Source organism: Procambarus clarkii, chromosome 64 (genome assembly GCF_040958095.1).
Source record: "Procambarus clarkii isolate CNS0578487 chromosome 64, FALCON_Pclarkii_2.0, whole genome shotgun sequence".
NCBI classification, from domain to species: domain Eukaryota; kingdom Metazoa; phylum Arthropoda; class Malacostraca; order Decapoda; family Cambaridae; genus Procambarus; species Procambarus clarkii.
Window position 1 is genome coordinate 4,565,888 of NC_091213.1, and position 26,162 is coordinate 4,592,049.

The 26,162-nt window shown below is 40.0% G+C and overlaps 1 protein-coding gene across 9 annotated transcripts in view; it reads right to left on the reverse strand.

The window, feature by feature from the left end:
* LOC123768947 (transformer-2 protein homolog alpha) overlaps window positions 1-25,844 on the reverse strand; it is a 35,717-nt gene extending 9,873 nt beyond the window's left edge. The window contains exons 1-8 of one of the 9 annotated variants that reach the window (XM_045759817.2): window positions 24,582-24,677; window positions 19,258-19,403; window positions 16,155-16,321; window positions 10,884-10,973; window positions 8,913-9,060; window positions 7,196-7,371; window positions 5,526-5,654; window positions 3,440-3,591 (exon numbers count right to left, since the gene is read on the reverse strand). In XM_045759817.2, coding sequence (XP_045615773.1) covers window positions 3,440-3,591; window positions 5,526-5,654; window positions 7,196-7,371; window positions 8,913-9,060; window positions 10,884-10,973; window positions 16,155-16,255 — 796 coding nt within the window. In that variant the 5' untranslated portion in view covers window positions 16,256-16,321; window positions 19,258-19,403; window positions 24,582-24,677. Of the gene's footprint in view, window positions 1-3,439; window positions 3,592-5,525; window positions 5,655-7,195; window positions 7,372-8,912; window positions 9,097-10,883; window positions 10,974-16,154; window positions 16,322-19,257; window positions 19,404-24,581; window positions 24,721-25,722 lie in introns of those variants that run through there. The other 8 variants (XM_045759816.2, XM_045759812.2, XM_045759811.2 and 5 more) reach the window with 8 other exon arrangements.
* Window positions 25,845-26,162: the final 318 nt, after the last annotated feature.

Below are 26,162 nucleotides of genomic sequence, written 5' to 3' on the forward strand. Positions count from 1 at the left end.
GAACACACGTTTCAGATATAATTATTCTGTGACACTTTTCTGACACATTAGCATATAATAAAGGACCTTGAGATATAGAATTTCCAAAACATCTTTAGTTTTCCTAATACAAATGTTCAAAGTTCCCAAATTTTTTTTTGCAAATATGGCATGTTTATTGCTATTATAAAATCAATAAATGAACTTAGAGAAAAATGAAAACTCTCAAATGTAGAGACATGCCCTCCACATATACTGTGTAAGTTTCATGTAAATTGAATAAAAAATGAATCAGTTTTGTAAACATTTGTGTCAATTGAAAAAAAAAACAGAAATGAATGAAGTCTAAGGTTCTAAAATCTGTGGCTGAGGTTGACAACCAATTTTCTCCAAAATTGGCGTCCTTACAGATAGGCATACGTACAGTCAGGTGTGTAAGTTTGATGCAAATCGCCCGGAAAAAAAAAAATTCAATTAAACTAATTAACTAATTATAATATTTGTTTAATATATGCTATTGTGATAGCAAAGAGTCATAGCTATGATTTCAGTTGACACTTTTGATTGATAATCGATTTTGACCATGTTGGCATAATTTTCACAACTACTTCAATATATTTTTTCTCTCTTCCTATTTATGCTACGATGCTGAAACTTGGACCAGATGAAACACTTTTCATATAGAACTTGTCAAAAAAGTTTGATTGAAATCGAAGGAGTTTTCATTTGTTGCATTTTTAGGGCAAATTGGAAACTGACGCCCCCTTAAGGGCCTTTAGAGCATTCAACTAGGAGGTAAGAGATATGGGGCGACCAAGACAAACGAGTGTCAAATATTAACCCCAAAAGCTTAGCGGAATCTTTGTACACAAGGGAATGATCATAATGCATGTCGGAGAACGACATGCTTCCGAGTAAAAGTCATAGCACAAGTCTTGGTTGCAGAGAACTTGAAACCCAAGACGACATGGCATCAATCGCAAGTTGAAGTCACCGCTGAAGGAGAGGCGAATCACCACATCGGCAGCTAGGAGTAAGTTAGTTGACAGAGAATTAAATTACCAGGTGAAGGTGGAGACTGGACCCGTCCGGGTGTGGGGAAGTTCCCTCACAGCACGCAGGAATCAGAGGAATGTAGACCGACATTTAGACATGTCGAGACATTTATTGTGTAGTTTAGTTTAGTTATATGTTTATAGGGAAACACCTTTATTGGTGTGTCAATGGGTTGCAGGTTTGTCTGGGGAAGGAGTTGCTGAGAGAACTTCGAGCCAGTAGAAGGAGTTAGTAGATAAAACTCCAAGGCAGTTGAAGGAGCAGTGTACTCTGAGGAAGAGTAGCCCCACAGTTAAGAGTGGGACCTCGAGCTGTGTGAGAAGCAGTGAAGAGTAGTATCACGTGCTTCTGCGGTACCAGTGGTGAAGCGCTATTGCTGTTCAAGGAAGACTTCATGGTGCAGCAGCCGGAAGAGCTGTGGAGGACCATGGTAGACAATTCTAGGAGAACCTGAAGATGTTCAGGGCAGTGACCCTCTAGGTGTATAGAAGAGGTACTTAGTGACTTCTTATATAGAGTTGGTAGAGTGCTTGAGTGTCATTGGCATGCAAGATGCAGTGGAAGGTGGGTGATTGACCATTTTTGTATGAAGGCATATTTATACAGATGTTTATAGTGTTACAGCCATACATATATTCTATGGATGGCTGTAACAGTAGGGAATATATATATATATATATATTCTGGTAGTGCTGTATTGTATAATGAGATTTAACCCACTTGGTGAGGGTGGTAGCGAAAGTGGCAAGCCAGGAGTTGGGCTACCACATGGGATAAGAAGCTAATAGAGTCCTGATCATATTGAATGCAACCTGACTAATAGAATAGTGTTGGAGTCATAATTGTATCTTATGTGTGTTGCACATGTTCACCGTCAATGTATATAATATAGTTCAAATAAATGCAGATAATTTGCCGGTGTTTGCCCTTGTCCTAGCGAGACTTCCCAGAAAGTAGAAAAGAGAAAAAGAACCACAGCTGTGGACGGGGTGGTACAGAATTCAAAGAAAGGGGGATTGAGGGGGTCATACCAAAATAAGGAGAGTGGGGAGTTACAGCGGCTCGAATTGGGTGTGCGCATGTGACAACGAGGCCAGTGTTGGAGCCGCACCCCCCCCTAAATGTGTGACACTGAGCCCCTCTCCAAGAGCAGGAAGCCTACAGGGTGATCTGATCAAAGTACAAGCACTCTACAGGTTTTGGTTGGTTGTACGGAAAGGACGTACGCACCTACCTACAACAACACGCAATATGCATATTGTGCATATTTAGACATTAGTTAGGTTAAGTGTTTGGGTTCTGTTGGTGATTATTTATATTTGTAGTATATTGGTGAAGCACTTACAGCATTGTGGTTCGAACAGAAGTAGTCAGTGAAGCATTAGTTCCAGAAGTGTTTTGACATCATCCGTTGTGAGTCATGTGTAAACTGTTTTTCATTCATAAACAGGGTGTTTGGCGGGTGCATGGAATGGACTTTGGCTTGAGTTTATGAGGAGGGGTTGGGTCCTGATGTACTACCCGCACCATTTTATACAAACCTTGCCCTACCTGAACCAACCCCAATCAGGAAACGGCATATTCGGATACAAGGTGTTTGTAAAGCATGTGGCCATCTCAATGACAGTAAATAGGGAATTTACAAAGGGACAAATTTTCTTCAGATATTAATGGAAGAAAATATGTAGTTTTAATACAGTAGTTTTTTGTAAATAAAATTTTACTGCCACCAGTTCCAGAACCACTCAAAATTTTCAGCTGGCAAATTTATATCATATCTTCCAAACTGTACAGAATTGGCTGAACAATACAGTGAACAAAACCACACATGTTCAATGATTTCTGGTAAGAAACTATGATGAAAAAATAAAATCAGATGGCTAAAACATGTACATTTATAACAAAAAAAATATTTTGAAGCATTTTTTGCCATGAAGGAATGAATACATTTTATGTGCATATTGTGCACACGCACACTGAATGTTCACACGGTGCTCACCCTGTAACTACACCTAAGTAATTACACTCACCCACCTCAGTGCATCATTAGAGAATTGAAATAAAAAATAGTTTGAAGTGTTTAACTATATATTTGATAGAATTGCTACAAACCTGAACATGATCAGATTTTCACAAAATGTAGTCAGAATCAGTCAAGTCAAGTACACGTTTGTATAAGCTGTTAATAACAAGGTCAATTTAGTGGATAACTTCTCCTACACTGCCCTTTTATAACATTACAGCTGGATCATATAGTATACATGATACCTGGATCACAAGTCGAGCCTGGCCTCGGGCCGGGCTTGGGGAGTAGAAGAACTCCCAAAACCCCATCAACCAGGTAATCAACCAGGTACACCACATGACAGTCAAACTCTAGCTGGCGGAGGAACCATTTACTTACGTGGAGAATATGACCGGGATCTAGACCTCTCATAACGCTCGTACTTGTCATAAGCCCTATCATATCTGTCATAGCGGTCATAGTGTGGCTGACGGTCATATCGGTCATAGCCACCACCACCTCTATAGTAACTCCGGTCTCCACGGTCGTATCTGTTGGAGAAAAACAAATATATACTGCTCAGCAGTCGAGTATGTGGCATATTATACAGGTGTTTATATTGTGTATGTGAAGTACAGTATGTGTATGCTATTGTGTTTTTCCTGTGTGTGGTTCTGTGAGTACATTTTTAGTGTATGTGTTCCTTTATTATTTGAGGATTGATAATATGATAGAAGCAATAAGAGTTCAAAAAGTGATGCATATTATGTCAGGACTTTGCTTCTCAAACTGATTTTTAAACAAAAATTTTAATCAAAGTCTAGGAGCTGAAAACTGTTGTCCCTTTGTGCCCTCAAAGGCAGTTTATTTTTTTACCAGCATTTAGTAGGCAGGAGAGAGTAGTAATTAGTGTGCTTTACACCAAGTAAACTTTTTCAGTTCTTGTGAACTAACGTTTAGCAATGATTCAGCCCTAAAATATCATGATCGACTATCTGGCCCTATGGGGGCACCAAGGCCCAAATATTACACATGTGGTATGTGCCGTAAACTACTACTATCCTGTGTGCTATACAATTGACAAATGTTCAAAATCCGAGACTGAAGCCAAAGTCGTGTATATTTACAATGCTTTTCACTTTTGTAACTCATTGTTCATACCATATATTGTATAACTTCTCCACCACACATTATTTTCTTTTAGATGAACCAAGAGTTAAAGTGAATTAATTTGATTTCCACATCACTGAATATCTGAGATCTTCAATATAAATAATTTTACAAACAGGTCACGTTTACACTTCAATCTGGTAAATAACATGAAGGGAAACTGGTTATCGGGCATTTGAGAGAGTAATTCAGGTATTAGTATGCTAACTTGAATTAAATACATTAACATCTTTTTTTTTTTTTATCATTATCTTTGAAAATTTGTTAATGGGCAGAATGCAGAAAAGCATGAATGTCGACCCAAGATATATTCTTTTAAAAGAATATATCTTGAAAGAAAAAAAAAGAAAAGAATAAAATGCTGAAAAATGGGGGTGAACCTGATATTTGTGTCTCAAGCATTCAGCAAAACAACCAATAAACATTAAGATTAAGCTTTAACAAACTTTTGCCAAGCATTGTTTTACTGTCCCATCCTATTGTTAACTTCCTCTAATTTCATAATTAAAAACCCCACATTGCAAAACAATTTTCTCGTTTATACAATCATGTTAACTAAAATAGTTTGTGGAGAGTCTTGTACAACCTTAAGCCAAAAAGTTCTTCCAGAATATTACCGAGCTCCTCATCTCGATCACAGTAGTCCACAAAAATATAAATTGCTGAATCAATGATCAATAGTAAAACTAAGATGTTCCAACACCCATAATAAATAGCTTTGGTGCCTCAAAGAGAGGACTGTTGAGCAAGTTATTGTGCAGGATGACTATGAAATAATCAGGTTGAAGGATGGAACAAGATTGACGTGTTTAGTCCATATTTTGCAACATTACAGTACTTCTATCTGAAGTCAATATTCAGTTGATTGGCAGATAAACCAGATATGTAGTGTATTTATGACCTGTAGTAAGCCACTTGTCAATCATATAGGCAATATCACAGCAAACATTAAGCGATGTGGCAATCAAAAACTCTGAGCATACTGTGGAGGCAAAATGCAAGTATATGAACCCTTGTTATCCTCAAGTTATCCCATCTTACCTCAGGCTATTGAGAATCCTCAATTCTTAGTGTTTCGCACATTATATTTGTGTTTCATGTGGACTTGTCAACTGCCAAAGGAACTTGTTCTTAATGAACCTGAATACTTCTCATTCAATGCTTAACAACCTTCACCAATAACTTGTGGTTCATCATCTTCAGCCCCGAGGCCTACACAATAGCTTCTGTACACTTGCTTAACTAGCTTGCCTCCACATGAATACTGTCTGGTAGTGGCTCGAGTTGTGCAGTAACTCCCAGGCCGGGTACATACCCACGGTCATAATAGTCGCGGCGGCCACCACTGGAACGTTGCCTGTATCGTGGTGAAGGAGAGCGGTATCTATCTCCCCTATACCCGCCGCCACCTCGCCCACCATATCCACGATCATAACCACCTCGTCTGAAACAAGTTAAAAATAGTACTGCCGACGTGAGACTATGCACACTTACTATATACAATATCACAACACTTTAAACCACTATTGCATTGTGACATTACAACATTACTGTACTTACTTATGTGCATTAACATTTATAATAGCAACCATATTAAACAAAAAATACTTTACTTTCACTCACTAGATTGACCCCAACAAAATCCACTTTGTTATAGCTTACCACTTCTGTTTCCTCTTCTAGCATAACCCTTCCACTGTGCATATCATATATACGTAAATTTTGGGCTAACAGATTGCACTGCATACATCGGGCCGCGGGGACACTAAAAGCCCCGAAATCATCTCAAGATAACCTCAATAAGATCATACATACAGTATATGATTAAGAGAACTGCACAAGATTTAAAAGACCTGCCGGTACACGGGGCTCACATCAGCTTCCTCGCGCCTCCAATAAACAGATGTCATTTTAGGAAAAAATTAAAGTAAATGTGGACACTGCTCTTGGGTATGAAAGCCTCAGTACGGAGTCAGCAACCAAGGCTGGCGCATACAGCATGCAGTAATAGCACTGCTATACACCTTGTGACCACAGCATCACTTAAATATATATTTAATGTTCTACTTGCCTGCCAAAAATTCAGCATGTATCAGAACAATTAGATACTCCAAATTTGCCACTAGCTCCTGCTAGTTGGTCTATTAAGAAATGGCAACAACAAAAGTGATACAAATCATTTTTGTATCTTTGACCAATTATTGCTTCAAGTACTACCAATTTTTGAAGGAGGGCTTCAATTTCAATATATTAAAACAACAAACTACCTGCAGGTGATGAGTCACAATAACGTGGCTAAATTATGTTGACCAGACCACACACTAGAAGGTGAAGGGACAATTACGTTTCGGTCCGTCCTGGACCATTCTCAAGTCGATTGAGAACTTGAGCTTGCATTATGTTATGCAAGCTCAATGATGAGAGCTATGATGTCAATTCTCAAGTCGAATGAGAATGGTCCAGGACGGACCGAAACGTCGTCGTCCCTTCACCTTCTAGTGTGTGGTCTGGTCAACAAACTACCCGAGATATTACTCAGTGCTAACTCCCCCCACCCCCTCCTTTCCCCACCCCAATTGACTATGTTGACCTGCGGGCCACTCACAGGCCAACAGCCTGATGAGCCAATTTATCCCAAGTCTAACCTAGCCCTGGGCAGGACTTGGGGAGTAAACTCCCAGAACCCACTCCAGGCAAACTACAAATAAATCCATAAACTGACAAGTAAATTACATAGATTTACATGACATACATATGCATGTTTAGATTAACTGACTGCTGAAAACAGCAGAGCTACACATATGACAAATGACAAAACTAGTTCCAGTGGGTAACCATAAAAGCATTAATGTTGAACTATTTTTTCACCGCTAGGATCTCATTGGTGACTGCTCGACCAATACTGTATTTAAACTTTTATAAGCAAATGTAAAATGAAAAAATAAAAAGCTCAACATACAAAGTAACAAAAGTTAAAAAGCTTACGTGGTAGGTCTGCCCATGTAAATGCCTGGTGTAGGTGTATGAGGTCTCTTTGTAATAGAGAAATCTACTCTGATCCTCCGTCCATCAATTTCCATTCCAGAGCATTCGTCCTTGGCTTCAGCAGCATCCTTTATAGACTCAAAGTACACAAATGCGAATCCTCTTGATTTTCCAGTCTGGCAGAACAAAGCATTCAGGTTATTATTGCAACACTATAACACTACATGCAAAAATAACCGACAGCTAGACATTACATACACATACTAAACACTAATATAACACTACATGCAAAAATAACTGACAGCTAGACATTACATACACACACTAAATGTTAGATTACAAGGAAAAATCACACACGTCCCTCAAACAGCCAACTCTGAATTTTAATATAAAAAATTATTTCATGATAATAAAATATCAATCTTAAAAAATCAATAAAGTCAAAACACACATGAATGGCTGGCAAAAGTAGCGATGCTTATGTTACTGGCATAAAAACCTCTAACAAAACTATTTTTAAGTAATAGCTGTAAATGGATTTCTTGAAAAATCCAGGGTTTGGTTTGCTTCTGTCAGTTTTATTCCTACCACACAAAATTCAAGATGAAAATGTTGCACAGTACCTAAAATTATCTCAGGATGTGATCCCTTTAATATGATTAATATGAAACCAAACTAACCCCTTTACCAACAAGCAACAGGAGTATAGAAGAATGGCTATGGCAAGCATGTAATGGACCCACTGACATTCATTCTTTCAGAGTTGTTAGTCGAGAAAATTGGGCACCACAAGCTACTGAATCGAAGGAAAATAGTGACGCTGGGATTTGGATCGAATGTGGTGCTAGCAGTCGTTATAATGTTGGTGCAAGTGTTGGCCGTCATGGTGGGACCCGTTCCAGGATGATGGCCGGGTTTTATGGAGAGAATGTTGACCCACCGTTGCCTCACTCACATTTCTACAGAAATACTACAGAAATGTGCAGGCGATGAGCACAATAACGTGGCTAAAGTATGTTGACCAGACCACACACACTAGAAGGTGAAGGGACGACGCTCTCTCTTGCCTATTTATTGCCTGTCTACTTCCTCATCGCAATCGACTTGTGAATGGTCCAGGACGGACTGAAACGTCGTTGTCCCTTCACCTTCTAGTGTGTGGTCTGGTCAACTACAGAAATGTAGTATTAGTGGAGGAAACTGAAGTGCGCTGAATATAGTATAGAGTACAAAGAGTTGGCCTCCATATTGAAAGAAATGCAGCGTGCAATTTTACATTGAAAATGGCTTTAATTCCATGTAGAGGTATGCATCATGTACCTTATTAGGTTATGCAAAAAGCCCAGAAAAAATCAGCAAACACATTAATGCATATACTGCCACAACCAAACGACAGAATTTTTTTTTTGTTTATAAGCACTAGATATCTTTATTTCCCATGAAACTATTCACAATAAAAGAAAAAGTGATTTCAATAATTGGCAGTAGCAGCTAAACCACTGGCAATTAGTGCCACATTCCCACCACTGCTTATGAAAGACAACACACGTGCAGAAAAGAAAATGAAATGTCAACAGAAGGAATGTCAAAAGTGGACACCATAGACCACCATACAGTATTGCCATTAAACTTGCAAAAGGAATACCAATTTAAGAAAGTCAACCAGCACCTTTCCCAACTGTGAAACTGATTAATTTGTAAAAATAAAGTAACTTACCTTAGAGTCAAGAACAACTTGCACCTTCTCCAGAGGTCCAAACTTGACGAAGATGCTGTGCAGCTGTCTCTCTGTTGTGTACACACTCAAACCAAACACTCCAAGACATTTGGATGGCTCGGGGTTATCTCGTGTGCCAATATGACGCCTGCGATTAGACATTGGAGAGCTTGAGGATGGTGACCTGCAGAGTTGAGGAAACTTCACTGTTACGAGATGGCTCGACTGTCCACAAAGTGTCCAGAAGAGATGTCATAACATATAAAACTAATGTCACCTCTCTTAACACCTTGGCAACCTTATATTTATTACTCTAATTCTTCATATCAATATTAAAGTTTTCCAAAAGTTAAAGTATAATAAACATCTACATCACTTAAAACCTAGAAAGACAAATAGACAATGATATTTAAATGATGCAAATGCCATACAAGACATGATAACAAATAGCCAAGTATTTAGAATCAGTAAGCAAGAGATCTACCTGCATTATGCCTATTGTGATCATAATTCACTTAGTATGCAGCTGAAACAACAGGCCTAGGTTTCCATTTGTAAGTACAACACATACAAAATTCAAAATATTTCAGATTCTGCCAATGTATCAAACCAAGCCTATAATTCATCTACTTTACCATCATTTTTCAACACAGCAGTAAAAGAATAACTATAAATCATATACATCAGAGCTTTAAATTCAATGCTAGAATATGTTAGGGTTTAGGTTCCTTCATTCCAGTATGAGTTGCTTGCTCACCATTTTATGAGATGTTTAAGGGTGAGCAAGCACCCGACATCATTCCCAGCCTGTCACTGCAAGCCAAAAACTGTAGGATATTCACTGCCTCCTGCATATCATTTTCCCCCCTCTATGTAGGATGATTACCAGAGAATGCTATTTAACTAAACATTAATATAATGAATTAAATTACTTTAGTCAGATATTTCCTTTAATTTATTAACTTCTGCTCACAAAAAATTAATCTTCCAGCCAAGAAAGTACTACATCAATAACCTAGCCTAGGAAATCCGATACCCTCTCACACCACACTTTTGCTCCTCACCGAGGGAATTACCACTTTATTGACTCCCATCACAGAGCACAAAACTTATAACGACCCCCCAGCCAGGGGAATTTGTAATTTGACCATTGTAATCATATATCTAAGCGATATTCATAGACTTTCCTGAGTTATTGTAAGACCTCCAGCTGTTATTGTCTCTCGGTGAAATATGTTACGGCACTGAGGTTAGTATGCTGAAGTATATTTTAAGGCATAGATGCTAACAATATTGGAAAAACCAAAGGCCAGTTATGACAAAGTAGATGAATAAGTAACAATATTAGATACAATGCAGGCCTGCTTCTCTCACTTCAGGTTTAAAATACTTTGACATATTTTATACTGTACATAATTTACATGCCATCAGGATGACACCATACAATTTTGTTAAGTCTTTCTAGTTCTTGAACGAGAATGAAAAAAGATGCAAATACTAGTCAGCATTAAATATTTAATATTATACCTATATTGTTTATATAAATTACCATTATGCAAGAATTGTCTACTGTGATACTAAAAAATATTAGACAAGTGCAATAGCACACAAGAGTAGCAGTTATATGCCACTAGCAAAAATTTTGACTAGGGAAGATTGTACACCTGGCTATTAGTAAGAAGTTTGCCTTTTCCCAAGATGACTTTACACAACAATACAATAATACAGTAATGGTTCTTAGGCATGATGGGCAAATGTGACTGCTTAGAAAAAAAAATTATCACAATTTAATACTTAAAAATCCTCAAGGCATACTTCCTCAAATTAAACTGGATATCAGATATTTACACATGTATCCAAAGAGAACAAATGTTCCTCATTTAAACGTATTAATTGCAATTAAACATATGACTGTATTTCATTCAAATAGACAACTCTTCCAGAACAGATATGAATTGAACTTTCCCATACCGAGTTCGTCGTGAACGGCGGCTACCCTCGTGTCCATTGCGAGGAGATCCACTGCGTGACCGATGCCGGCGAGGTGTGCGAGAACGTGACCTGAAATTAATAAAATATTTACATATGAATAACAATAACTGCCGAAGACCAATTGGCTCATACAAGGCAGCTGTTATTTATCCAAACTCAGCCACATACATCTATCTATCTCACTCCTGAAACAATCCAGCAATCCCATATCTATTGTTACTTTGCAATTTTTTCCATATATCAACAACCTTATTTCTAAATCAATATTTAACTCAAACCATCCTGAATTTAACCAGTTTAAATACTGTTTATTTTCATTAATTTAAAATCTTTTTAAATTTTAGATTAATTTTCAAACCTTATTCTCTTTTACCCACAATTATATGCTTGTCAAGCCACCCTGTATGCTTCACCTTTCTACAGAATATAAATTACGATTTTTAATATCTTCACAAAGGGTAATTAAGGAAACCTACTTCTTGGGAATAACCATCATCCTCTGATATAAACAGGTACGTGAATTTATGTCCATTCTATAGTGCAGAGACCAAAAGTCAACTGCATAATCTATACAGGGCCTAACAAGTTTAAGATAAAGCTCTTGAATCTAACTGCTAACTCTTATAGAAATAAACTTGAATCTTATTTGTCTCACGTCATACAATTAGGCATCGACGTTTTGCCTAGGACACAGGTGATGCCCCAAATATTTTTTACCATCCTGACTTCACAATATCAACATCATCCAGCGTCCAGCTGATGTCCGGTAACTATTAGCATTACCTAAACTCGTAACCCTACATTTTACAACATTAATGGCCTAAAACCCATTTACCCATTAACATATTTGTTTAAAAATTAACATTTTAACTAACATTAACATTATCATAAAATTAACATATTTTAAGGTTTATATTTATTACATTTAGCATTTAAACCACGGATATGGTTACACAAAACTTAGTACTGTCATTTTTGTTACTCCCAGTTTTCTGAAATATTACTGCAAAGTCATAGATATAATTAAAGAGATCAGAAAAATTCTATAAAATCTATAGGATAAGTATAGGACAATCCTATAAAATGTTTGTTATATTTCCACAAAATCATGAATATTTTTATTTCTATTAAAAAAAACTTGTTAAAAAGCTATCAAATTGTAATGTCTGCTGATGTGTTTATTTTATTCTAATTTCAAAGGGTGGTGGACCACCAAGACCTAAACAGTAAGTACCCCGAGCCAAACCACCTACGAGAGAAAAACAACACAGGCAAAATTCCAATTCCCGCACAACTGCTAGACCAATCACCGAGTAGGCTATGCCAACACCAGATGGATCATGACGGTAAACAAAGCAGAGCCATAGGTTGAAAAGGGAGGCAGACCAAGAACCCTACACCAGGCTCAACCTGGGACAAAATCAACTGCGACTTCAAGTTCACCGGTAACCCAAATCCGAACCCAGCAAGATGGGAAAGAACTGGCTTCCCGATTTACCAACATGCACACAGGCTTCCTGATTTCCCGACACACAGGCTGGATTCCAGATTTCCAGAGACAGACTGGCTTCCCAATTTCCAGATATGCAGACTGGCTACGAGCCCAAACCACCCAGTCGCCGAGATCCCAGAACAGCAAGACAAAGGGAAGCCTACATAGATATTACATTCTAATGTATCCACTGTGTATACAATTTTCTATGCAGTTTTGTTTGAATTATCAGAAAATTTTATAACATGTAATCACAAACACCATAAATATAAATATCAGAACAAATGTTTATAAACATTTCAAGACAGGCTAGCATATTTCTTCACCAGAAAATGCCATTATGGCAACTAATTAATACTAGTCTTTTCTTATTTTTTCTATACAATACAGCAATTGCTTCCAATGCTTTTACACCAAAAAAAATTATTAATTAGAAACGACTTAACAAATGCAAAATGACTAAACATTACATTTTAGCGTCCCCATCCAAGGTGTGGGATTTGCTCAATTATTTACAAACAATTGTAATTTAATTAATTAAAACATAACTAGCGTGACACTACTATTTTGCAAACAGAATAGTAGACGGTTGAAACAAGTGAGGTGGAGGCCAAAACCGTCGGTAGTTTCAAAACGTTATACGAGAGTACTGGGAAGACATGACACCATGAGCCTAGCTCTCATCCTATAAATATCTGCCCTTGGATAATTACCCATTCACTTCAAGGATGGCCAAGTTATGCAATCTATAAAACAATAATGGTAATAATAAGGGGCTGACCTTCAACAAGCCCCCAGCTTCCTGTCCCTGTTATGGTCATTGTGGCCCTTCGGTAAATATAATGAAATGCAACACGAAGCTTACATTTCATTGAGGACTATTGCTGAAGACAGACTAAATAACTATGAACACACAATAGAGCAGTTGGGTGCATCTCCATCCACATACATGGTATCCCACAACAACTGAACCAAAATGATAACTAAAGCCTTGTGTTGCTCTACAAGTTGATTACCATCAACTTCACAATAAGATGGATCAGTCCAAAAACAAATTTGATAGTTTTAAGCAGTGTCTTGGACAAGAACACACTTCTCACTAACGTGAAGACCTTGTTGAATGTTGACTACAGTTATGGCTGTTAATTACCACAAACAATATTTAGAGTTCATGAATGGTATCTTTCAGATAAACATTTTCATGAAAATTGCTAAGTTAAGAAAAGTTTCATATCCATCCACTGTACACAAGCTACCTTGCTAAACGATACTTTTATGTTGACTTTTTGGGGCAAAGAATATTAATTTCATAATGTTTTTGAGTTCCAAATGTTACATACATAATCGAGTAAGTAATCATCTACTCATTAATTATATATACACTACATTAGCCCTTGCTTCACAAGTCACTAGGATTTCCATAAAACTCAATTTTACTGCTGATCTCTTCTCTCGTATATAAATTGTATATATAGAACTATTTCACTTTATAATCACAGTTAAAACCATGGATCTTACCAGCTTTACTTGACAAAACCATTTACAATCAATGCAGCCATCCTCTGGTACCGTCTTGTGTGCATTTATTTCTGGTTTCCATCTGATAAAATCCTTCCTTACCGTTGTAGACGATTCGACTGTATTCTCCGTTAACTGTGGTGTTACCTTGGTGATGGTTCCAGAGTTCAACGTCCCCATCGTCTAGTTTTTTAATAGACCTTCCAGTTGGTTGTCTAGTCAATCAGACTGTTGAAAGCAGGTGCTTAAAGTTTGATGTATAAATTAAATTGATAAGGTTGGTCCTTATGTTTAGAGGAAGGGTGTCAATCTTGGTGCCTTGAGAGAAGTGTTTCTGTGCATGCTTATTGCACCTCTGCTCTTCACTATTTTGCAATTTCTCTCCCGGTATCATGTGCTGTGCATGTGCAATCGTGTTGGCGTTTCTCCGTTCTCGGAGTGGCTGATTAGCTTACTCTGTAGGATAATGGGTCGCCTCTTCTACAGGACTGGTACATCAGCAACATTATTCCACCCTAGAGAGCACTAATGTCTTAAAAAGGATAATTGGTATGGAATCATCATTTAAAAGGTTGTTATCCAACCTGCCTGTCTTGCAGTTTTGACACTTAATTGTGACAAAATTCATGATGTAGCACAATGAATAATTTTGCCAAAAAATTAAAAATAAATAAGATTATAAACATTTTAGGGATCACCAAATGTGGCATTGAGTGACACACACTTTTGTACAGTATCAGTTTCAATTTTGATAATGCAGTCACAATCTGTTGAAAATGCAATAGAACCGTAGCATAATATTCCATCTATATCTACGAGTGTATTCATCCAAGGTTCGAGACCAGACACTAGATGCTTGCTTTACCCTTTCTTTCATCTGATGCATCTGAGATACGAGTGTCATACGCCAGGTGGGGGTTGATTCCAGTGCCACATTAAGAAATATCAGAATCTAACCCCCCCTTCCACTGTGCAGGTTTCAAGTCATCTGAAATATTGGTTGCATTGCCCATAGACTTCGCATTATCAGTTTATATAAATTTACACACAGAAATCATAATAGCATGATGCATCAAATGAACAAATCCCCAATGGCTGTGACGAGGATTCTAACCTACGTCCGAGATCATCCCCGATGCTCAGCTCAGTCGATAAAGGCAGCGTCTGGGACGATCTCTGACGTAGATTCGAATCCTCATCACGGCCCTTGTGGATCTGTTTATATAAATTTCCTCATGTGGAAAGATAGGGACTGGAGGAAGAGGTCACCAAAGTGGGAAGAAGGATTGAGAGGGGGGCAGAAATTTTAGATAAGATAGATAAGAGAGAGAGAAGGAGAATGGGGGAGATATTTGAACAAATGGAAGGAAAGATAATTGAGGGGAAAAGGAGACAGGTGGAGAGAGTATGGGAGGGGAGAGTTAGTGGAAACGAAGTGAAAGTGAGAGGAAAATTGGAGAAGTGGGGTGAAGAAAGAAGGAAGAGAGGGAAGATTGGGAAAGATATGCAAAAGGGAAGGGAGGGACACCTGGGCACAGCCAGATAACCCCCTTGTAATTCTCCACAAATTTTAATGCCTAACCATATAGAAAAAATAAGTCTCACAAAATTTTAGGAATTATTCAACGAACCATTTACATGATCCCATTAAACTTTTAAATTCAAGGACAAGATATATAATAAGGTTATATATAAAATTTTGCCCATTCAAAGACTTGCAAATAAGATTGGACTTGGCCAAAATTGATTTTTTTTTTTTTTCAAATTAATTTTTTACCAATATTAAACACAATTCAAGCCGAGACTAAACCTACTTAAAAGCATTACATCACTGGAAAGTGTCCAAAGTAGGGAGTATAACTTTACACTGCTGAAAAAAGCCCAACACCGGGGTCGCCAAAAATTATCCCAGCACGTAACCATCACTAATACTGTACCGGGAAAGGTAAAGGGCTACGAGCCCTGCATCTTCTCAAAGGCCTAACACCGAAGTCTATTAGAGGGGACATTTAAGACCTTTGTAATACATTTTAACAATCTTTTGTAATACTGAATTTACAGGAGCTAGAATTTAACACATACCAAAAGTATATCACAAAACATGGGGGCCACATCACAACCACTGGGGTTCCTGCCTCCAAGTAGGCCACCAAACAGTAGTTGTCAAGTAAATTCAGATAAATAAGCTTGATGAAATACACAAGCACATGAATACTGAATACTAGCACAATATTTCTAACCTCTCATCAGCTATTTCTTCCAGTACCACAAACTCGGAGAGATCTTGTTCCGACGACCACTGCCGATCACTGAATGTTTCAGGCTCAAGCATGTCCAACATCTTGATTATTCAAATCTTAATTACAAAGCAAGGACGTTTCTTGCGTTTCTAAATCTTGTCCTCTTTCTTCAAATGACAATATGAATACAAAATCCATTAGTATGTGAACAATGAAGATCATGTTCACATTATATTTGTAGACATGTCTTACTAGCACAACCACTAAGCACACCCATCGTGGCCCCAGCGCCTACATCAAGTACCACTAGTCTCTCGCCCACAAATTACATTCATGTAACTTTGGGGCCAATTATGCAAATGAGCCACTAAACTCTGAATAAAATTATAAATAAATCAGTGAAACATTTAGCACACATTTCTTATACTGCTCATATAAGTGACAAAATACTCACGTGTATTAAAATTGAAAGAACCTAATAAATGTTATCTTTTAATTATTTGAAGTGATCACTACTAAAATCATTAACATTCAGAATTTTTTTTTTTAATAAGAACTGAAACCAACTAGAGCTTTGAAATTGAACATATGAAAAATAGTCTAAATGGCAATTGGAATCTGCACATCAAGTACACTGAACACCACTCTTACAGCTTTCATATATAATTATGCTGCAAGTTTATTTAACACAAATTTTCTTAATTGTTCACATACATAGCTAATGGCACAAATGGCAAATCTTCAGCACCGAGTGTAATGAAATGCCTCTTTCTTTTGGGCCCTTTGGTAGCTCCCCAATACCAAACTGCAAGCATCCAAGCCTGGGGGTACACACCAGGATTCTATGACCCACCAAGGCCAAAGGGCCAGATACCACATGTAAACTGGCCACAAATATGTCATTAAGACATGGCCCAATGTACATCTCCAGCTTGGCCCACTCGAAAAGAAGTCGATTCTTCTAAAAAGTACTGGTAGTTCCGTCAACTTCCAGAGCACACCCATTTTTCAGGTGCTCCACAAATGCCTTGTGAATTGCAATCTACAGACTGGCAGCCACTTTATTCCACTTGCTAATTCCACCTAGGCCACCTGCAGACCTACAGCCGAGTGTCTTGCAAGGTCAAATGAAGGACGCATCCACCTGTCCCAAAAGAGGACTAAATCCTAAGAAGCAAATACTTCTGGATTCAGAAGTATGTGAATCTTTTGCTGAAGCCAGGCTATCTGCAACATCCAATCCCACATGGAAACAGAATGGATCAAACCCCACAGGTAGACAGTGCATGTGAAGTGAAGCCAATGCCTTGCAGTGTCAATGAGACCACTACTAACCCCCTGATACATTGTGTGCATGCTGTAGGCAAGATAGTCTATGTGACTGACTGGCAAATTGGCAAATGGAGAGGAAACCTGAGGGTCGATGAACTGTTCAATGTTCATCGGTGCGAAGTGATTAAGAGAGAAAATGACATCATGATTTCCCAGACCCAGCACAAAGGTTACACCACACAGACAAAGTTTAGACTACCAGTTTAGACTAGAAGAAAAGCATGATAGAATGATAAATTTGATCACTCCATATCAGACTGCAAGATCAGTTTGATCTGGAGAATTGAGTTTCTCCAGATGCCTAACGAACATGACACCCATTGCAGCAGACTGCAGTAGCCCTCTTCCAGACTGGTGTCAGGAAGATGGAGCTTGTGCTGGCATCCTGGAACCATGCCCAACCAAATTCAAAGATGAGGACACCAACTAAGACTTCAAATTGACGAGAAACCCAAAGTGATCCTGGGAAAGAACCTGATCTTTCAGGTTGTGCTGATGAGCTAATCAACTGGGACCCCAAACCAGCTAGTCGTTGAAGTACTGTATTCCAAACAGACGATGCCAGTCAACCCGGTCCTGGATGCCAGGTACAAACCAAATAGTAGAGCCAGAATGTGTACGAGCCTGAACCCATGAACATTGGGTGAATGGGGAACATGCCAATAAATATTCCTGGCAAACATAGAACACTGAGCAAGGAATATACATGTTAAAATCAAAGAGGACGAGAAAAAAAAAAGCCTCTTGCAATCATCCAACAAATTTCAAATAACTTTGTAAACTAAGTAAACAGCTGGCAGAAACCTGGAGAGAGGTTGGGAGAACAAAAGTCACCGAAGACATGCAGACTACACATGATATACCAAGGCATCTCATACACAAATGAGCCACATTTCCCACACTGTCACTATCTTGCACCATGAAAGAACTGGTGGGAGGCACCTCAGCATTCACCAGACTGAGGAGCCTGCAGCAACAGAGCCTCACAACCATGTGAAACCTCCACCACAGAACCCGTACCTTGTCATGGAGTCAGAGATCCCTAACTGTTCGGCAATCTGTAAACCGAGTTCAGAGCTAGAACATGCAGCCAAAACATGGATAAGTAGTTGAATAGATGCCTCTGCAGCCTAAACATTGCCAGGTGAGGAAAGAAAGAAGGGCTATGAAAAGTTAGGAGAGGGTACAAGCTGTCAGCTGCCAACAAATGTCATTTCATCCCCCAGGAACACCGCGAACAGTTTAGGCATAAAGCCGCTGCTGCAGGCTCTCGTGGCCAGCAGAGAACCAAGGAACATAGACCAATAGAAGAGATCTTATATATGCTCTCTTTATGCTACTGTATATACACTATATGAGCATATATGCTCTACTTTAATGTGCAGAGTTTATTTCTCCCCTCCCCCTTTCAAGTGAAAATTTATTCATTTTATTGATTCGCACCTCTAATCTACTCACCAAAGCTATATTTATCTCTGAAATTCAGTCCCCTGGTTCTGTACCGTGGTTTCATGGAAATTCTGTACCATGGTTACTTATATTTCTGCAAGTCCCAGCAAGAATAACTAGGCTGAAAACTAAGCCAAGTAAAGTTCGGCTAAGGACTTTAGAATTACAACACATTATTTAAAGTAATTTTCTACCTAATATTTGAAAACCTTTCAGTAACCCTAATAAACACAATTCTATAGTAAACTACTAGTGTATCTTAGCTACTAATAAATAATTCTTAATATGGTATAATGACCAAGACATGATGTATCAAAATAACCTGCTAAAGGAGCGTCTACGAGGCTGAGGAGAGCGAGACTGTGATGTAGCGCGCCTATGAGGTGGAGAGTTGGCCGGTGAATCCAGTCGAGACCTCGAACGCGAACGAGACCTTGGTGTAAGGCTGTTTCGCTCTCCATCTGGACTCTGAAAAAAGAAACTCCTGTTTAATAGCTAAACATGTGGGGTTAATGTACATGTTAATGATATACTTAATTAGGATATGTTAATATCCTAAGTAAGCAGATAAATTGTACTGGAAAACAAATGCAATATTGTATATATAACCTTAACCAATAGGCATGTTAATCATACCTTACAGTTTCGATATGTTTGCACTGATCAGTTTATATATATAAATATATATATATATGTTTGCGCTGCTCAGTTTATATAAACTGCTCTTCAATGTCAGCATGTTTCTAAATATGCATTATTACTACAAGTACAATTGAATACATGAAAAAGCAAATTATGGTATTTTAAGTTAGTCTTTTACATGATAGACTGCTTTCATTGATCTTCATTTATAAAACACAGGGGTTAATACCTTTTAGTATAATTGCAGTAAAAAGTTCCATATAAAAGGCATCCAATCTTGAATTCAGAATATATATGGCCCTATAAACTTGTCAATACAGTATATTGAGTATTTTTTAGCAAATATATCATTAAATATATTTGCTAAAAAGATCCTCGCCATTTCATGTTCTGTATTCAAAGCATATTTTGCCACCGAAGACAACATGAACACAGTATATAGTATTGATGTTTATGCCTTGACATTGTACACATTGATTACTATCTGCTTGATGGAGTTCGGGGAGTTGTTCTACTCCCCAAGCCCGTCCTGACTTGTTAGAGTTTGGTCCACCAGGCTTTTGCTCAGAGCAGCCTGCAGGCCCAAATATCCACCACAGCCCAGTTGGTCTGGCACTTCTTAAAGAAAACTAAATTTATCTTGAAGATATCCATGGTTGTTCTGGCAATATTTCTTGTACTCGCTGGGAGGATGTTTAATTTAACAACCGTCGACCTCTGATGTTCATTTTCCTATGTTCATATCAGGGATGAAACCTGATGAAAAATCAGGGTGTTCCTTGATTGATCCCTGCTCTTCACTGGTTCTATTCTGCATTTTCTTTCATATCGTTCACTACAGTATGTTGTTATTTTACTGTGTAGATTTGGGATCTGGGATCTGGCCCTCCAGTACTTTCCACGTGTATATTACTTTATATCTCTCATCTCCTCTTTAGTGAGTACATTTGGAGAGATTTGAGACGAGCTCAATAATTTAGGTACTTTATTGCGTCTATGTATGCCGTGTATGTTCTCTGTACTCCCTCTTATTTCAGCCATCTCTCCTGATCTGAAGAAGTGAGTTCTGAGCAGTATTCAAGATAGGACAGCACAGTACAAGCGAGTACAAAAGTACTGTACAACCATTGTGATGGGATCCCTGGATTTGAATGCTCTCATAATCCATCCTATCATTTTCTGACTTGACACAATATAGTATTTGCTTAGTTATGCTCCCTAAACATTAAGCCGTCAGATATCATTATTCCCAAAGCCTTTACATGCTGCTTTCCTACTATGGGGCAGATTTGATCATGTTTTGAACCTTGTATTATGTTTAAAGTCCTCATTTTTACCGTACCTGTGTACCTGAAATTTATCACAGTTAATGTTATTTTCTGCTGCCCAGTCAAAAACTTTATTAATATCTGCTTGTAGTTTTTCAATGTCTTCGGCATAGACAATTTTCATGCTGATTTTTGTCTCATCTGCAAATGATACAAAGCTGTGTCTTGTATTTTTTACTATATCTGATATGAGAATAAAGAAAAGCAGTGGAGCAAGGACTGTACCCTGAATTACTGAGCTTTTAACTACGCTTGGACGCGATTTTATGTGGTCGACTTTTTTATTTATTTAAATTTGTGGTTTATGTGGGCTTACTTTTACTGTTTATTCACTTAATCAGTTATTCTCGTTGACCTCATTTTGTGTGCTTTCACTCCACGGTTACATTTATCGAATGCCTCTGCAAAGTCCATGTACACCCCATCTGTATTGATTTTCTTCTAATGCCTCAGTGACTGTCATAGTGTTCAAGTAGCTGTGAGAGGCATGATCTTCCTGCTCTAATCCATGTTAGCCTGTTATGTTCTAATCCATGTTAGATCATTGGTCTCAATAAAACTGGTGATCTGCCTCCTGATCACACTCATTTTTATTATGTGGCAAACCCAATATAAAGAGTTAGAAAATAAAACTACTGTACAGTAGTATGATGAACACTGGAAGACAATTTTTATGCCTATCACAGTAGCTGAATGCACAACTTAACATTGAATTTACGTAACTATAATTGGAGTTCAGGCACTGGCCACCAGACTAGGATATATTCCATACTAGCCAATTAATTGTTGTACCAGTGTAAGCAAAGCAATTGTTTTGTCAAAGCCATCTCGGCGATACCTGACCGAGCCGCCCCCGCGATACCTGACCGAGCCGCCCCCGCGATACCTGACCGAGCCGCCCCCGCGATACCTGACCGAGCCGCCCCCGCGATACCTGACCGAGCCGCCCCCGCGATACCTGACCGAGCCGTCTCGGCGATACCTGTCCGAGCTGCCCCCGCGATACCTGACCGAGCAGTCTCGGCGATACCTAACCGAGCCGTCTCGGCGATACCTGCCCGAGCCGTCTCGGCGATACCTGCCCGAGCCGTCTCGGCGATACCTGACCGAGCTGCCCCCGCGATACCTGCCCGAGCCGTCTCGGCGATACCTGCCCGAGCCGTCTCGGCGATACCTGCCCGAGCCGTCTCGGCGATACCTGCCCGAGCCGTCTCGGCGATACCTGACCGAGCCGTCTCGGCGATACCTGACCGAGCCATCTCGGCTATACCTGACCGAGCCGTCTCTGCGATACCTGACCGAGCCGTCTCGGCGATACCTGCCCGAGCCGTCTCGGCGATACCTGACCGAGCTGCCCCGGCGATACCTGCCCGAGCCGTCTCGGCGATACCTGCCCGAGCCGTCTCGGCGATACCTGACCGAGCCGTCTCGGCGATACCTGACCGAGCCGTCTCAGCTATACCTGACCGAGCCGTCTCGGCGATACCTGACCGAGCCGTCTCGGCGATACCGGCCTGAGGCGTCTCGGCGATACCGGCCTGAGGCGTCTCGGCGATACCTGCCTGAGGCGTCTCTGCGATACCTGCCCGAGCCGTCTCGGCGATACCTGCCCGAGCCGTCTCGGCGATACCTGACCGAGCTGCCCCCGCAATACCTGACCGAGCAGTCTCGGCGATACCTGCCCGAGCCGTCTCGGCGATACCTGACCGAGCTGCCCCCGCAATACCTGCCCGAGCCGTCTCGGCGATACCTGCCCGAGCCGTCTCGGCGATACCTGACCGAGCCGTCTCGGCGATACCTGACCGAGCCGTCTCGGCGATACCTGACCGAGCCACCCCCGCAATACCTGACCCGAGCCGCCCCTGCCATACCTGACCGAGCAGTCTCGGCGATACCTGACCGAATAGCAGTCACAGCAGTCACCACGATATTAAATATGCATTTACGTATCAAATGACTTTACTACCATGTTCTGTATATGAATTAAAAATATTACAATTGAGTAAAATTTAGCATTAAAGCAAAATACTATACAGCATTAAAATCAGAGTCGTTTACCATTGCTTTATATTTTTTTTATATTTACCAACGCAAAGCTTTTCAACATTTCTCAGCGAATATGAAACTGAACAGCTAAACAGATCAGAATTACATTAGGATACATTCTGCAAATAATACTTTGCCTAAACACTTTCAGAATCTTGCATGCCAGTTTCCAAAAAACTAATCTGAATAACATTTTAAATAACCTTAAAGATTAACTACAAAATGTAAAACAAAGTCTCAAAATTTAATCCTCGTCACGGCCCTTGTGGATTTGTTTTCAAAATTTAAATTTTACCAAGATCGGTAAAAACAGTTATGCAAATCAAATGCCGTACCTAACTGATAAGGTATATTATTTTATTTTTATTTCATGTTTTTGTGCACAAATGCACAATAGGTTAACCTGACCCAATTGAAATTGTATATATTGCACTTATTTACAAAAACAAAGTCAGCACATAGGCAGAAGGCAGAATAACCAGAAACAGGTTCAGTTCAGTTCCCAAGCCCCAAAACATGTAGTGTAACTTTTCCACTACCACAGAATGGGCATGGGCTCCACTACCACTCACAGAATGGGCATGGGCTCCACTACCGCTCACAGAATGGGCATGGGCTCCACTACCACTCACAGAATGGGCATGGGGCTCCACTACCACTCACAGAATGGGCATGGGCTCCACTACCGCTCACAGAATGGGCATGGGGCTCCACTACCGCTCACAGAATGGGCATGGGGCTCCACTACCACTCACAGAATGGGCATGGGCTCCACTACCGCTCACAGAATGGGCATGGGGCTCCACTACCGCTCACAGAATGGGCATGGGGTCCACAACCACTCACAGAATGGGCATGGGCTCCACTACCACTCACAGAATGGGCATGGGGTCCACAACCACTCACAGAATGGGCATGGGGTCCACAACCACTCACAGAATGGGCATGGGCTCCACTACCACTCACAGAATGGGCATGGGGTCCACAACCACTCACAGAATGGGCATGGGGTCCACAACCACTCACAGAATGGGCATGGGGTCCACAACCACTCACAGAATGGGCATGGGGTCCACTACCACTCACAGAATGGGCATGGGGTCCACTACCACTCACAGAATGGGCATGGGGTCCACTACCACTCACAGAATGGGCATGGGCTCCACTACCACTCACATTAGTATAGAGCGAATAATAAATTATGAAAATAATTTATAATTCACTCAAACTGACTAAACTTAGTGTCAACAACCACAAAACAAGCAGAGGCAGAGGCCGTGTACCTGTCTACCACAAATAACCTCTGCCCCTTTGTGTGTGTTTACGGCGACATCAAGCATGGGGGCCTATTCAGCAGGCCTAAGGCTTATTTCACAAAAACCCCATCTGGGACAGCTCTAGCAATCGAGCCTTGATCAATGAGGGTTGATCAAGGCTCGAGCCGCCACAAGGGGCCCAAGGAGGGACCAGAAGTGAAGGTGGGGAGGATGGAGAATAGCATGGTGTTGGTGGTTGGTGGAGGCGCCATAACTCTTCCCCCCGCCCTCCCTCATCTCCAGCCTCACACGCCTCCTTCTCCGCCACACACACGCCTCCACACGCATTACCCACGCCACAACCCACCCCTTACCTCCATATTTAAGTAGTGTAGCCAACGGGGGTTTGAAAATAAAGCAGAGCTCCCACGCTGCGCGGCCTTTCCTCACCATGTACAAACAATGCCAAACCGGCGTGCAAGGCGCGCGCCTATTGGTCGACTCAAAGACGCGCGCGCTGATTGGCTGGACGAGGCGTCGAATTCTATACCCGAGCCTGGAGCGTTAGGCGCCCGGACGGCCCCAGCAACGTGGAAAATATGTATTGTTGCCACAGTCAGCCTTGCAACCACGCACTACATTACCTCCTACGCATTTTACATTTCAGGTCATTTACGGATTATAGCAGTGGCCTGTTCCAAACTGAATTATTATCGTAATCACTCTGATAACTTTGGGAATCGATTCGAGGTAATGTTAAAGCGTCGGCTGCTGGCCTCTGGCACGACGCAGCCCATGCTGAGGCTAACATTACATTTATAATACTAATAATAATATTTATTGAGGTGAAAGTACATTCAAAATGAGTTACAAACAGAATGTTGGATTTTAAGATAGAGCTAGATAGATTTACTATGCCTAAAGCCACTAATACGCACAGTGTTTCCCGCAAGATGTGGGAAAAACACTGAAAACTCCACATGTACTTTAGTATTTAATATATCTTCAGAAGAGTTCATCCACAATTCTGAAGATGGTTATTAAATATTATTAAATACGAAAGTACTTAAGGAAATTTCTGTTTCAATTCTTCGTGGTCTGACACTCACATTTTTCATCACGTGTTAACTTTCGTAAAATAATAATGAAGTAGACCTAAGGAATATGTAAATACAAGCTTGATATCAAATGCCATAGTTGGTGAAGCAGCAAGTCTTAATGACAATAAAATGTGCTTATTTTCACTTAAAAAATCATAAATCACCAATTAGGACACATTCAATAAAAGAAAGATCTTAAATTAAGGACTTGCCCGAAACGCTGCGCGTACTAGTGGCTTTACAAGATTGTAATTACTATCCTATGTATCCTCACAATCCCAATGTACCTTCTTGTATATATATAAATAAATAAATAAATAAAAAAAAAGAAAGCTAGCCACCGTAGCCTATGACCACCCTCAGCTTCCTGGCCCTATCAACCGGACACCACTCTCATCGCTGTTATTAATCTTACCTTCTTTGGTGTGTCCATAGTGTACGTTCCTTAATACTGTGTTTTCTAACAATGGCCGCTTGTGAACGTGGCGTTTGTCTTGTTATGAGCGCTGCCACCTGTGTAGGAAGACTGACGTGGGCTGGGTGCACACTTGTAGTATGACTGAGGCAGGTGTGGTACAACTGTCTCCACCTGAACACACCTGCTATTGTCCTCTGGCCACACCTTCTGTCTCCGCTGGGGGGTAGAAATAGCCTAAGCTACTCTATCCCTTTGAGATGTATTTATTGCTTATCTCAATAAACATACTTGAAATTGAACTTGATCTGTCTCCGTTTTCATTTACGGACGCTTATTGTTTATAGCAATAGCTCTTAGAAATCAAATTTAAAGTTTTTGTTTTATAATTTTGGCCTTGTTGCGTGAGAGACTATGATGCGGGTTCACAAGGTTACTCC